At 43.8% G+C, this 15,548-nt stretch overlaps 1 protein-coding gene across 1 annotated transcript in view; it reads left to right on the forward strand.

The window, feature by feature from the left end:
* The window catches only part of ENOX1 (ecto-NOX disulfide-thiol exchanger 1), a 451,396-nt gene that overhangs the window by 374,034 nt on the left and 61,814 nt on the right, over window positions 1-15,548 (forward strand). The window contains 1 exon segment of the mRNA XM_032591194.1: window positions 13,460-13,567. Coding sequence (XP_032447085.1) covers window positions 13,460-13,567 — 108 coding nt within the window.

A 15,548-nucleotide genomic window follows, 5' to 3' on the forward strand; every position in this document is an offset into this window, starting at 1 on the left:
TAGATTTAAAATTCTTTTTAAAAAGCTAACTTAATCTGGTATTTTATAAACCACCCTATTGGATTTATCCCAGGAATTCAAGGTTAGTTCAACATTACAGAAAGCCATTAATGCAACATATCCCATTAACAGGATTAAACTGGAATAATCAGTCTAATAGCTACAGAACATCCACCCGTGATTTACAACTAAAATAGCCAAAGGAAAAGGAAGGTTTTAACAACTTGCATTAAAAGAGAATGTTCTTATCTGGTTGAGGATCATCCACAGTGAACTCAGTGGCAAAACAAGTGATTATTTTTTAACTCTCTCAGAGTAATCCTGACACGATCTTTTTTCATCTTGACAAAATTACTTGGACTAGAAAGGAACTGCTTTGTGCGACTTGCTTTCTATCATAATTTACATTTTCAAATTGTCGTCTGGAAGCAAAAATGGTTACTGCACAAAGTCTGCCAGCAGACCCTAAAAATGTGGTTTCCCTATTCTTTCCTTTTGAAAAATTAAAAGTCATTAACACTAACCTGGGCGTTATCCCATGTTTCTAGAATGCACGCTTAACTAGCCATTTATCATGGATGATGATCTTTTCTGTGGCATCATTGTCAGGAGGGGTCGTCTAGCTGACTTCAGCAAAACCTGTGATTGAAATTGTCATTAAAGGTACATGGGTAGACTTCCTTCCACCCGTAATCTTAAAGCGCATGCAGTCGCTGGTCTTGAATGAGGAGATTGCTAAGGCTGGAGAAACACTTCACAGGGTAGATCGATATTAAGTATAAAGCCACAGCTCTAATTTCTGTTAATTTTTATACCTTGGGAGCTTTTTGCTGTTATCATTCATGCCATGCTGACACCATTTATTGTAAAGGGTCTCAGTAATTCCGCTCACTTCTTTAATGCTTCCTATATTTAATGTTTCCAGAGCAGAGAAGATTGGTTTAAAATGGTAATTTTTTCTGTCTGCACTTTTGAGGTCCATGCAAGATGGCTGGTGCCGCATTTTATTTTACCAGATAGAATTCAGCCCAGGTAGTAAGAGTAGGGGGCGTCCTTCACAGTGACAGTATTTGCTGAGGCTTTTATTGTTGCTGCTGCTACTGTTGTTTTTTTAAAGATGGTCTGCGGTTCAGAGACAGAGAAAACCTGAGATAGTCCAGGGGCTGAGTAGCTGTCATAGGGTCCACCTGCGGTGGTTAAAGCCCCTGAGGGAACCTGCTCTTCCCTGTGCCTGCAGCTGTCTACCTTGGGCTTGGCCCTGGAGTAGGGAACAGGGAAAACTTGGAGATCTCCGAAGGTTCTAGTTACAATGAGACTCCTAACACATGGGCTTCCAGACCAGATTCAGTGTATTGAAATAACTTGGAGACTTTGGGGGGAGCAAGCCGCCTTCCCCCGCCTCACACCTCTTCTGTCATAGATGAATGTGCCTTTTTATTTGCAGATCTTGTCCCAGTGGCTTCTAAAGATCCCAAGTGCTAAGTTCAAGGGCTATCCCTCCTTCTCATCCTGCCCCTAGATGTCCTAGTCTCCTACTATAAAGAAATGATAACTTGTGTTAACAAGGAAGACATGGGAAAGTTGCAATCATTGAATTAGCTTCCCTCAAGTTCAGTAGTTAATCGGGTGGTAAGTCATAGAGGCGGTGAAGGCCTTCTAGACCCACAGCAGAGAAAGTTTCCCATCCTTAGGCGTCTAGCGCTGACGCAGAGATAGAACTTGCAGCCATGTTCTCTCACTTCATTTTTCTGCAGAACATGTTAGATCGTTACAACTTTCTCACCATTATGATTCAAGTTAAACCTCTCAAGACCCCAACACACGTTCTTATCCCATAACCATTAAGTCCAAAGCTGCTTTCCTAAAACTGCCATCGAGGAGGTCAGTGATGATGGTAATACCTGATGTTAATACATCTAGAATGAGCATGGTTTGGCTTCCCAGGAGCTAAACTGAATGAGGCCCAGATCACTTTGGATAAGCCACCTCCAAAGATGGGCACAGGACTTTGGTCAAAAGTCACCCATAAAGGGTTTTCTAGCCATAAGCTCTGACCATGACTGGGTTATAAACCCTGCAAAGAAGGAACAAATCTCTGTTGGCCTTTAGAGCACGGTGCAAGACCCAGCTGTTCAATCAAGTTCTTGTTTGAAGTGAATGGGCCAATCTGGCAGGAAAGCATGCTAATATTTTAAATTTCTACATTAACAGCTGTACATGTGCCCAGAGACTGGGGTGATGACCACCTCATATAACTGGAAAAAAAAAAAAGTGATAGGCATAAATAAAATCCCAGCAAATTGGATTATCATTTGCAGTGGAATTGCCAGCAAAGGCAATGGAGAGAATATCACTGACATATACTCCTACTTCAGCAAAGCATTTGATGCCTTCTCTTGTGAATTGCATGAATGGTGTTAATTCGAGTTGGCTGGCCCTGCATTTTGAAATTGGCTGAAGGTGGGTAACCAGCCTGGCGGGGGTGGGGCTGAACCACAGCCCTTTCTCTTAGAATACTAATCCCCAGAACGGCCCGCCCAGTCCACTCACAGTAAGCTAAAAGTCACTTGACCTTGCTGGGTCTTAGCGTCTCCACTCTTGCAGAAGAGAATAAGAATAGCACTTTGATTTAACTTGGCGCCCTTTGCCATTCAAGGAGCCTCCATACTTAATGGATGTTCTTTAGTTCCACAGTACCCCACTGGTGAGTATGGTTATCTTTAACATGTGAAGAAAGTGAAAACCAGAAAGCTGAAATGAGCCTGCAAATTACACTATGAAAAAAGGAAAATCATTTGAAGAAAGGAAAATGGGTTTTAGGGCCTGCCAAACCACTTTCGCCTCGGCTTTTCCTGTATTCAGTATTCAAGAAATTAATTGATGCGTTGTTTTTCAAATCAAATTATTCCTCATGCCACAGTTGTGAGAGAAAAGAGGAGACCAGAAGCAGTAAAGTGTTTTGCAGGCCACACGGCAAGTCAGCAAGAAAGCTAACCATGCTAGCCTTTGAAATGCTAACTAGTGGCTTATTTTTTGCCTTTTCACCAGTATTTGGAAATATGCATGTTTGTTTTTCATACTAATGTCGCTTTATCAGGATATAAGGTATTATGACCAGTAACCTCTTTGGATTAGAAAACTAAAAAGTATCTGTTTTTAATACAAGTCCCTCCTAGGAGGATATTCAAGTGAAAGAAATGGTCTCTAAAACCACATCTGATGAAACCTGTCCTTCCCACCACTCCCTCACCCCCGAAACCCAGCAGGCCAGGGTCATGATCTCCCTCTCCTGCCCAGTCGCTGGGCTGCCTGCCTGGGAAGGAGGGGGGTGGGGGGAGGGGGGTGGGGGGGGCGGGGAAGACCTAGTGTAATTTGACACTCAGAGAAGATCCTTTCCTAAACATCCTCCTCTAAATGACAAAATTATTTTCAGTAGTAATCATAACATAAAGTGAATAATAACAACCAGGAAGGAAACACAGACAGTGACATTCCTGTTGATTTTCACATATAATTATGCCTGTAAAAAAAAAAAACCCAAAAATTAAAACGGTGCAGTGTAAGGGAAAAAAAAAAATCACAACCATCTAGTCAGTAGGTTGTTGGTTTGTTTTAATCTAACAGTTTGAACTTGGATTACGGTATAGACAATAGTATGTAAATAATCGTCCAGTAAATAAGTGAGTTTTAATAAAACCAAATGAAAAAGGTATAGTTCAGGAAACTATTAGTTGTACCACTGATGTAGTATTTTCTTTGTCCTTTAGTTTTAAAGCAAACAATTTAAAAATAATGCATTTCAGGGGCGCCTGGGTGGCGCAGTCGGTTAAGCGTCCGACTTCAGCCAGGTCACGATCTCGCGGTCCGTGAGTTCGAGCCCCGCGTCAGGCTCTGGGCTGATGGCTCGGAGCCTGGAGCCTGTTTCCGATTCTGTGTCTCCCTCTCTCTCTGCCCCTCCCCCGTTCATGCTCTGTCTCTCTCTGTCCCAAAAATAAATAAACGTTGAAAAAAAAAAAATTAAAAAAAAAATAATAATAATGCATTTCAGGGCACGTGGGTGGCTCAGTTGGTTAAGCGTCCAACTCTTGATTTTGGCCCAGGTCATGATCTCACGATTCCTGAGATCAAGCCCCCCATCCCGCTCTGTGTTTACAGTGGTGGGGCCTGCTTGGGATTGTCTCTATCCCTCTCTCTCTGACCCTCCCCCCACTCACACTCACATTCTGTCTCTCTCTCTCTCTCTCTTTCTCTCTCCTCTCTCAAAAATAAATGAAAAAAGAAATACAATAAAAAGAACGCGTTTCAATTTCTAAAACACTGAAAATTCAGTAAGAATACTCAACATAGGACCTAAAGGTTGCACTTTAGTGCAAAAATAAATACCACTCATGGTTCTCACCGTGTTTTACAGTTTAAATTTTAAACATAAAAATTCTTTCCTGGATCCGGTACAATGAACTGAAGTAACTCAGGTCCTACCTGTTAGTCTTTGTAATAGCCTGTGCTACCTTTGTTGATTTCAGATCTACTGTATCAATGTAGGGATGCCTGTACCCCTAATGGGATTGGAGACACTGTGTCCAGAACAGGCTCAATAGATTCTAAAGCCAGTGTGTGCCGCAGAGACCCCGCTGTGAGGTGGGGGGGAGGGCAGGGAGGTTTGGGAGTGGGAGCAGAAACTGGACATTTTCCAATTTAGACTCGGCACAGAGTACGTTTGTTAAAGGCTGAGTAGTGAAAATGTGCTCATTTGAAGATTTCATACATACTAAATCCTAACAATAACTGTAGCAATTTTAGGACAACAAAGGAGTTTTTGTCAGAAGGGAGTATTTTATCATTGATTTCTATGTAGAATTTGCTGGGCCACAGTGATAATAAATGGATGGACCTTTAGGTCGTTTTTTTATTGTTACATTTTGTACAGTTGCACCTGTTTATTTCCTGCACTGAGATACACGGCTCCCAGGGCTCGGCCCTCGATAGCCCCCCGCCCCCGGCAGACTTAGGCCCCCAAATCCACATGTCTGTGTTTCCCTGTGTTTCCCCACCTCTTGGTCACTCTTGAAGCCTTAATATTTATCACTCCTGCTTCCCTTTGGAAATTTTGCAAATTTCTCACGGATCTGTGGACTTTTCTCTTTCTCTACAGCAAGGGAAATCCCAGCATCATGGGCCAGCCCCTGGGAACCCGGAAACACCCCTGCTCTCTGCGGTTGTGCACTTCCCCTGGTCTAGAGAATCCACGGCCTGTGCCCACGCCCTGCGAGATCTTGCTCAGATGTGTGCACACTGTGTGTCCTTCCATCAGACCCTTATTCGCAGGTTCCGAGAAAGGCCCCCTTGCCAGAGCATCCTGGCCTGGGTGGGGCGGCAGGGCGCCTCATGCCTCAGGGTCTCAGGCATCCCCTGGAGGACCCAAACCCTTGAAAACACTTGCTTTCTCACCAGCCTCCCAGGAACGGCTCAGGCTTCCAGCGTACTGATGGTCACGAGCCTGGGGTGCATGGTCTTGACCTATGAGAGAGGGCAAGCCCAGTCGGGCCTGTTTGGGCTGTTTGGCTCTCTGGCTGACATTAGGATCTTGACAGCCAGGTCAGGGAATAGGGCAGCACTCCAGGCGTCTCTGGGCCGTAAATGACGCCTGATCCCATCACGAGCAAGAGATTGCCTTTCTGCCTAGCAATGAGAATGGCATTTAAAATTCAATATCAGAAAAGATATTGACGAGATTAAGGGCCTGAAGGAATTGATTTATGAGGAAAGACCCAAGGAATTAAATATGTATAGCCTGGTGTAATAGGATATTAGGCTCGGAGCACAATTTCATTTCTATGATCCAGTGTTCCTGTTATCAGTCATCTGAACGGTGGAGCTCTCTCTCCCGGAGATGTTTCTCCCCCAGGGGTCACCGTGCTGGAGGCAGAGCGGAAGGCACCGCGATTGATAAAACAGGCCACAGGCTTGGTTACCCTCGTCCCTTGCCGTAAATTGAAGACCAGTTTCATCCCCAGGTGGAGGCGGATGACATTTTAAACTAGAATAGATCTTGAGGAGTCTTACCACCTTGTGTGACAAGAAAATTCAGGCTAGTTCAATTCCATCTTTTTTTTTTTTTCTTCCCAAGGAGAGAAGTGAAAGTTGTTGCTACCAGGTGGTAAATGACTGTCCTTCCCCTGAGCCAGCTTTCTCTCCTCTGTCAAGAACACTGTTAGATGTGTTTGCCTTTAGGCACAGCCTTGCTTTTTGCATTATGGTAATATGCACTTGATTTTCCCCATCTCAGACTTTCCCTAACAACCGGGGATTGGCCCGGGATTCACAGAGATGGATGCAAAGCAGGCCCAGGTGACTTCATCAGCAGGACCTAAGGCTGACATTCCGATGTGGTTCTGCAATGCGTGAGAACCAAAACAGGATTGAGAGGGCGGAGGGTGGCAGGCAGCCTCTCCGCTGCCGTCCAGCCCGCTGCTCCCATGCGGCGCAGTCAGTAAATTTCTATCTCCTTTGAAAAAAAAGAGAGAGAAGTTGGAGGGTGTGGAGAGTACGGGGGGGAGGAGAACAGTAAGCTGTGTTTGGGTAGCAGGAACTCACCAAGGAAGAAAGGATTAGTGCATGTATCCCGGCACCTTATGGCAGGACAAGGTGCCAGGGGTCTGGCAGAGCTGGCCGTAGGTGAGGTTCAGATAGCAGACCAAAATATACAGGGAAATCAGGTTGGAGGCAAGGGGCACTCACAGGGCGATGCTGGATACCCTCAGGCGTAGCCTAGATACGAAACCGGCTGCCCGGATTGGTCGGTCCAGACACAGTCGCATCTACCATGGCCTTTGGAAGTCCCTGGACTTCATTTCCTTAGGCGGTGTTTGACTGGCTTCAAAAGCACATCCCACTGAGTAGGGCATCTAATGTAGAGCAAAGTTATGGAGCTGGAACAACATTTATTAAACTGAGTCAAAGAGCAAAACCACATTTAAATTTAAATCGATGACCCTCTGTGGGTTCAAATATCTCCAGACTTTTATGCACGAATCTAACCTTCTGTAATCTGTTAGCCATATCAAAACTTTACCTTGGTAGCACAATTATAAAATTCAAGGAAAGGAGACAAAGAAGGGGCTACGGTTTTTAACGCAGAGTTCAATCCACTGTAGAGTTCACAGAAGCGCACACAAAAGCGTGTCTGCCACCGGGCTTGCTTTTAAGTGGAAATGGCGAATGCCTAGGTAGAAGTCGTTGCTAGGAGGATTTTAAGTTTGGCATGTCCTGATTTCCATTTTAAACTGACAGTGCCGTGTGGTTGCCAGGGTAGGAACCACGGTTTAAAGCAGGAAAATTGAGATGTGCGAGTGGTAGGTCTCTCCCAGACAGTGTGGCCCTGGATACGTGGCTTAACCTTTGTGTGCCTACGACTCGCCCATCTGTAAAAATGGAGATGTGACCTCACTTATTCTGGGGCTCCAAGTAACATTTGTAATGCTCTTTGAATTTGTCAGAGAGAAAGACCCATTACGCACTTAAGTCTACATCCCCAAAGAGCATTACAAATTATCCTGTTAAATCAGTGGCCTGGAAATACCAAGATGTGTCAGGTGCGGCCTGTATTTACCTGTTATTGTCTGCCAGAGTATTTGCACTTGATTGGCATATGGATAATTGTCTAATTGGAACACCCTCCATTGTAACCACCAAAAATTGGAATAGTGCATCTGCTTAATGTCATACTGTCCAATGTTGAATTAAAACTATGCTGTAGCTCAGCCAGTCCAACCGAGAGACTCTTCTGATTAAGTTCTAGCTGCCTGTGAACTTCTGTAATTGAGGCACGTTAGTACTTGAACATCCTAACTAGAAAGGATATGATACGGTCTCATAATTTCAAGTGAAAAAGAACCAGGAAGGCTGACTTAAATTATCTAGTTGTGGACCCATCTCACCACTGCTTTGAATACATAAATATTAGGCTCATGAGTGTATGCTTTGTAACAAAAGAAAGCATTCATCTTGAAGAATGCAGAAAACAGCCTCGGGATGTTGATTGTATTTGTCCTCCGGTGGTGTTTTGTTCTGTTTCTGGTGGAACATGGGGAAGAAGTTATAAAATTATACATTCATCGAGTAGATTCCCTTAGCCTTTTAAGAATAGTCCCCATTAGATTAAGAAGGCTATCTGGAACGGCCAAAGTAATGAATCAAATGTCTTAAAATGTCTTAAACCGAGCTGCTCTTTTCCTCTGAAAGTTCATATATCCATATGTCTCCATATGTCTAGAACAATAAATCACACGGTGATAGATTCTCAGGTAGTTTTGTTATTGTGGTTGTTTTGGTTTTTGTCTATGTGTGTGTAGTTTTTGGTTTTGTTTTGTTTTACTAGATCGTGGTTTAATCCCATAGCAGTGGGGAAATCAGAGGAAGCATTCATTCATTTCTGTACTCATTCATTCATTCAGCACCTACACTATGTGTCAGGGACGACCTGACGACTGACCCTGCCATTGGTGGGTATAGTCTCATTGAGATACCTATGAAAGGTAATCTTTCATATGCAATGCTTTGGGAGTGTAGCAGTTCGGACAATTAACTTTGCTTGGGTGATTGAAGGAGGTCTTTACTGCAGAAGAACCCCAGGATACTGCATATGGTCCTGCAGCTTCTGCCCTGGGTAAAGGCACCAGGCCAGATGGGCAAGTGGAAATTAAGTCGAGCCCCCACATCACCACCAAACTATGTGCCCTAGTGAGGAGTCTTGTCTTCCTATTGGATGGGGCTGTTTTCTAGTGCATAAAGTCATCCTATGGGTGGTACTCATTGAAAAACATTCTTTTCGATGTTGGCCTAAAAATGAGTAGGAGCCTGCCAAGCAGAACTCTGGGTAATGATCTTGTCACAGAGACATGAAAGGACCTCACACATCCAGGGAAGGATGAGATCAGGGCTTTGGATTTTCTCCAGGAGAGTTTGGGGAACCAGAAGTATTTTTTAATTATTATTATTGAAGTATAGTTGACACGCAATGTTACATTAATTTCAGGCATACAGCATTTTTTGGTGTTGAGTTGTAGAAGTTCTTTATATATATCGGATGTTAACCCTTTGTCAAATATGTTATTTGCAAATATCTTCTCCCATTCAGTAGGTTGCTTTTTGTTTTGTTAATGATCTCCTTCACTGTGCAAAAGTTTTTATTTTGATGGAGTCCCAATAGTTTATTTTTGCTTTTGTTTCTCTTGCCTTAGGAGACACAAATATTGCTATGGCTGATGACAGAGAAATTACTGCCTACCTTTCCTTCTAGGAGTTTTATGGTGTCAGGTCTCACATTTAGGTCTCTAATTCATTTTGGGTTTATTTTTGTGTGGGGTGTAAGAAAGTGGTCCAGTTTCATTCTTTTGCATGTAGCTGTCCAGTTTTCCCAACACCATTTATTGAAGAGACTGTCTTTTCCCATTGCATATTCTTGCCCCCTTTGTTGTAGATTAATTGGCCATATATATGACCATATGTTTATTTCTGGGCTCTCTGTTCCGTTCCATTGATCTGTGTGTGTGTGTGTGTGTGTGTGTGTGTGTGTGTGTGTGCCAGTACCATTCTGTTTTGATGACTGTGGCTTTGTAGTATATCCTGAAATCTGGAATTGTGATACCTCCAGCTTTATTCTTATTTATCAGGATAGCTATGGCTTTTTGAGGTCTTTTGTGGTCCCATACAAATTTTAGTATTATTATTCTAGTTTTCTGAAAAAATGCTGAGCCAACCATATTTTTTAAGCATGGGAGCACTTTCATTTTTTAGGAGGTCAGTTCTGTGAGGATTACAGGGTGAATGACAAGGGGGACAAGCAGATCCAGAGGAGAGGAGAGGGGCTGCCTTAACTATGACAGTGAGGCTGGGAGGGAGAAAAGGCAGAGGACCGGGCAGGGAGGTTCCCAAGGTGATAAAAGGGGAGGGGTGGACTTCAGGGTTTTAGGAATGAGGCACAGACTGTAGAGTCACCCTTGTAAGGCATAAGCACGTAAGATGTGGAGTTGAGGCCATTGGTGTGAACAGAGCACCTGGGGAAGGTACCGAGCAGGAGAAAAGAACCCGGCATGCTAGTCGGCCAGTAGAAAAGCGGCGGTGATTCAGTGACGATAGTTTGAGTGGAGTACTCTAGATGGAAGTCACAGTGTAGTAGAATGAGGTTTAAATGAGCATTAAAAGAAACAGTGGCTTTTATCCCAGTTACACATTAGAATTCTCTGTTAAGGCTTTTTTTTTTTTTTTTTTTTTTTTAACGTATCATTGCCTAGATATTCTGAGTTAATTGGTCTTCTTGAGGGCCCAAGAATCAGTCCTATTTTGAAAAGTTCCCCATATTAAGAACCACTGCCCTTGAAGTATAAATGGAAGCCTCAGCAGCCAGCAAGCATCTGATGAGAGGTTTAAAAATCACAAGGGGTTTAGAGAAGTACCCAAACATATTTCCAGTGACGAATCTTTATATGATTAGACAACAATTAGAACTATCTGACAAATAGTAGAAAACCAGGTGGGTAATGCTAAGCGTTAGTGTGGCCGTGGGGCACGGGGACTCTCGTACCCCACTGGTGGGTGGGTGGACTGGTACAGACCTTCGGCACAGCAGCTTGGGCAAATTGGCATCTTGGGTACACCCTAGGAAGCGGCATTTCCCCTGCGGAATGCCTAGGGAGTTCTGCCGCAGGTCCGTAAACTACCATGCACTCGCATGTTCCACTGCAACCTTGTATAGAGTGAGGAGAGCTAGAGATAATCTGAGTGGCTTTCCTGGGAGAGTGGATTAGGTATAACCGGGTGAATGTACCTCAGAGATTGTTGTACAGCCATCAGGAGCAACAGATGAGATACACACATATTAACAGGAATGGATCTTTAAAAAATAATCCCTAGTAAAAACGTAAATAACAAGAGATACGACAACATCCCATAAAAATGCATGCTCAAAAAACAATATGTATTTTAGAAAAACACATTCAAACAAAGATGGAAAGCATTGAAAGTGGTTGCCTACATATAAAGAGGAAGTGGGGATGAGAGAGAAAACATTTTATTTTTAAAAGTGTGATTCCACAGAGGGGAAAAGTACAGCCTGGGGAATAGAGTCAATAATAGCGTAATAATTTTGTGTGGTGACAGATGGTGACCACACTTATTGAGGTCAGCTCTGAGCAATGCACACATTTGTCAGATCACTATGTTGTATACCTAAAGCTAATATACCATTGTAGGTCGGCTATACCTATATAATTAACATTTTTAATTTTTATTTATTTTTATTATTATTATTTCTTCGAGAAAGAGCACATGCGAGCAAGGGCAGGGTAGATGAAGAGAGAGAGAGAGAATCTTAAGTAGGCTCCATAATGAAACCTTTTTGTAACCTGAAGTCTTCGTGGGGAGAAGAGTGTATTGGCAGCTTCTTCTGTGTTGTCCAAAGACCTTTGTGCAACTTCGTTTTCAACGGCTGCATAGTTTCCCTTGAACAGATGCACCATCACTAATGCAGCCAACACCCTTCCGCTGGACATGAGTTGTTTCTGAGCGTTGCTACCCCAAGTGTGGCAGGGAACAAACCTAAGCTACCTACTCTTGAAGACGATTTCCTGTCCTTCCTTTGGCTCATTTTTAAAGGAGGTTTAAGGATCGGATCTGAAACTTGTCTAATATGTAAAAATTCACCGGGTGTCATCGAAAGTCAGAACACCAGATCCCCCGAGAGCTGTTCTGGGGCCAGTCATGAATGACAATGAAGGAACAGAGTCACCCCCCAATGTTTGGAAGCAGTCATTTTAGGTACTTGTCACGGTGCCAGAGGACAATACGGGCTCCCCGGTTTCTGTGTTTCAATCAACTGATGCACAATTAAATCACACAAGGTGTTAAGGGAGCCGGTGTGGGACGTGTGTACTACCTCACGTGTCGTTATGATACGGGCTGGTGGTGAAATAGGGTTTTTAGAGTATTGCAAGGATATCGCCGCTTACGCTAGGGGGCACGAAAGTCGGTTCCTGAATTTACATCCAGTGCCAAAGGAGGGAACAGGGCAAGCCAGCCCAAGGGAAAGCAGAGTGTGCTTTTCTGAGTGCTTCCTACTCCCCAACACACCCCAAAACTAGGTTTTAAAGACTTAATTTAATCCTTCCAGTTGGTGGGTTTAAGCATCAGAAATCCAGCGCCAGTGTTTATTCAGGCCTTGATAGTTAAGAGCTGGCCGGCAGCCGCACAGCCGGCTTGTCAAGGCCCCAGAGAAGCAGCCTTGATGTTGGAGACAGCCACCTTCGTGGCAGGAATGCACTAACGTTTCAGATCATTAGTGCGGCATTTGTTATGTTCGGTAGCAGAAAAAATGCTCCTCTGTCTTTCCCGACTAGTCCTTTGTTGTTAAGAAGCTTTGAGCAGACACAGCCATTGCTACGGCCTGTTTGGAAGCTCTTGAATGTATTTTGCAGCCCACGTATATAGTCACATACAGCCCTGTTCCAAAGAATTAGTGCCGGGCCGTCCCATGCTTTTGGCAGACAAGGTAAGCCTCAACATGAGTTACAGTTGATAGGGCGAGGAAGGCTCAAGGCAAGGCTTACAGAAATCCCTTCAGTGGCCCTGCTTAAAAATAGCAGCGTAGGCCATAGCTTAGTGTTTTGACAGCTTATATCAGCAGTTTTCTCGGCTGATATATTGATTGCAGTTTGGACTTCAGTCCTGCTGATCTAATAAAACATCACCGTCATAACAGAGAAAGTAAAAGGATCTTTTGTGGTCCCAGCCACTGGGTGAGGTGGCTTCACGGAGCCACTGTAAGGCCAGTTTTCCTGTCCTATGGAAAATGAAGAAACAGTGGATAAGTTGACGGATTAGATCCAGGTTTTTTTTTTTTTTTTTTTGATTATTTCATTTCTTCGTCTATCAAAACATGTTGTCTACTAACACCGTTCTCTACATGTTGACAAATGCGCGTTTGTTCGAAGGATTATGATGATGCCTTTGCAAATAGCTTGAACAGATTCGTTTCGTTGCATAGCAGTATCACGAATGGCCTAATAATGTGTCAAAACCTGCAATACTCATTACACTAAGTGGTGGGGGCGTGCCGCCTGGGTGGCTCAGCCAGTTAAGCTCTAACTCTTGGTTTGGGCTCAGGTCACGATCTCACGGTTTGTGAGTTCAAGCCCCAAGTCCGGCTCCGTTCTGACAGTGCAGAGCCTGCTTGGAATTCTCTCTCTCTCCCTCTCTCTCTGCCCCTCCCATGCTCGCTTGCTCTCTCTCTCTCTCTCTTAAAATAAATAAATAAACTTTAAAAAAGTAAAAGTTAGCTGAAGTCTGGATTAAGCCTTTAAGACATAAAAAAAAAAAATCTTCTCAGGTTTTGAATGGATATTTTTAATATCTTGCCATCTCCTGGCCATCACTCTATTTATCTTAACTATTCTTACTTTCACAGCAACTGCTGACCATCCAGGAGGAGTTAAACAACAAGAAGTCGGAATTGGAACAAGCAAAGGAGGAGCAGTCGCACACGCAAGCATTACTTAAAGTCCTCCAGGAACAAGTAAGTGAACGCAACATCTCTGCTTCGTGCATTCGCTGACGTGCACGTCGCTTGTATCAGACACCTGTGCAGACTTTCCCGAAGCCAGTCTGTGGGACAGTCAGCCTGCACCCTCTCAAACCCCCTGGCAGCTTCGCTCTGTAGAATCTAAAACCCGTTTTCGCTCTTGCACCTGCGGAGATCACCTGAGCCTGCCAGCGGTGTGTCAAAGTTCATTCCAAAAGACAAATGAATTTTGATAAAGTTTTAAACCACCGGAGGTACAGACAGATCCCCAAGCAAGCGGGTAGTTTCCTCTTAAGGATAAGAGTGAGGGAAATGTGTTTAGCATAACCCATGGCTTTCACGCAGACATCTGAATTGAGAACGACTGAGTCACGGGGACATTAAAAAAAGAGCCTTCCCCGTTTGTGCACCAGGGCACTTATCTAACCACAGTGAGCAACCAACCTTTTATATGAAGTTTGTAAATCTGATCGTTTCATCCTGGCTTTCTTTGATACTGAAGTGTGGCCTGACATTGATAAGTGGATTTGAAAGTATTGTCTTACAGCAGGGTAAGATGGATTGCTCAGCTGCAGAGTGAAATCTGAGTGAAATCTAAGCCCAGCACCTACACGGGAGAGCTCTTGAAATGCTTGCCTCTTTCTGGACTTCCTTGCTGCCAGCAATGTAATGAATGGTAACTGGGAGGGAGAAAATCACGTAGCGTAACCCCAACCCTTTGGGGGGATCAAATTTAGCTTGTTTTACATTTCACACCCACAGTGGCTTATGAGAAGGTTATTTGTATAATATAAATAACTTCAGAAGTGGTGTATCTAAAAAAAGTGACGTCGGGAGAATAGTCAGCTGTGACTCAGTCACTTTACAAGTGATTTTTCGTTTTTCATGGTTTGGGGGCAGGAAAATGTAGTTTTGGTTAGTTTCCCCTAAAAGTATAAGGGATTTGTGAGTAGGAAGTGAAGATGTTGGATACTTCATAAGCTTTTATAGCTTTGAAGGAGAATATAAAACTAATGATTATGTGATTAGTACAGATAAAATAATGCAGACTGAGGCTGAATCTACTGTGTGATTTTGGAGAAATTAGACTGAGCTGAAAACTACTGACAAAATTCGCAGCGACCTGCCACCCAGGACACCCGAGTCACCGGGCTTTCCTCCTCTACATTACAAAGAGACTATCAGCATTGTGACGCTGTTTTGGTCCATTTTTGCTCCTGATCAGACATAGCTCTGAGCCTTGTCGTTTTGTTCTGACCCCCTCTCTCCTCGATTTGCTGGGATGGGGAGGGATGGATTTGTCCTTTCTCCACATGACTCAGATCCTTTACGTACATGGTCTCTTTCGACATAATGCTATTGCCCACTTAATAGACGATAGTGAAAACGTAACTTTTTATTCACTGGAAAGCCAAAAAAAAAAAAAAAAAGTCAGTTGACTCACTTTATTGCAATTTTCTGGAGCCAAACCCACAACACCTCTAAGGTATGCGTGTTTTGGACTTGAAGTCTAAACCCCAGTCATAAAAAAACAGATTCTGAGTTTCGCAGAAAGCACTGGTACGTTCTTGTTGCGGCATGCACTTTTAGAGGGCAAAAAGTGCACGCACAGGCGGTGGTGAAGCATCACACTTCCATCCTATTACTTAAACAGGGAACATGAAGAAGATTCAGAACAACTAAAATCATTAAAGAGCTAGAAAATCGGACCGGGAAGGAATCGTGTTTCAGTCTGCTGTACTAATTTAAACCGCTCTTTTCAAACAAAGGCATGAGAAGGACACGTGTCTGAGCAGGCCGGGGACACACTGCAGCCACGTGCATTTGGCTGCCGTAGCCACCAGCAGTCTATTTTGTGACATCCTCTAGCCCAGAGCCCCTGTCATCCTTGCGGTTGGGAGCACGCATTGGCCGTGTTCCTTCCATCTCCTTGCAGCCACCCCCACGCCGCAGACAGACATACACTTGCAAAGGC

The sequence above is a fragment of the Lynx canadensis genome, chromosome A1 (assembly GCF_007474595.2).
Source record: "Lynx canadensis isolate LIC74 chromosome A1, mLynCan4.pri.v2, whole genome shotgun sequence".
Taxonomy (NCBI): Eukaryota; Metazoa; Chordata; class Mammalia; order Carnivora; family Felidae; genus Lynx; species Lynx canadensis.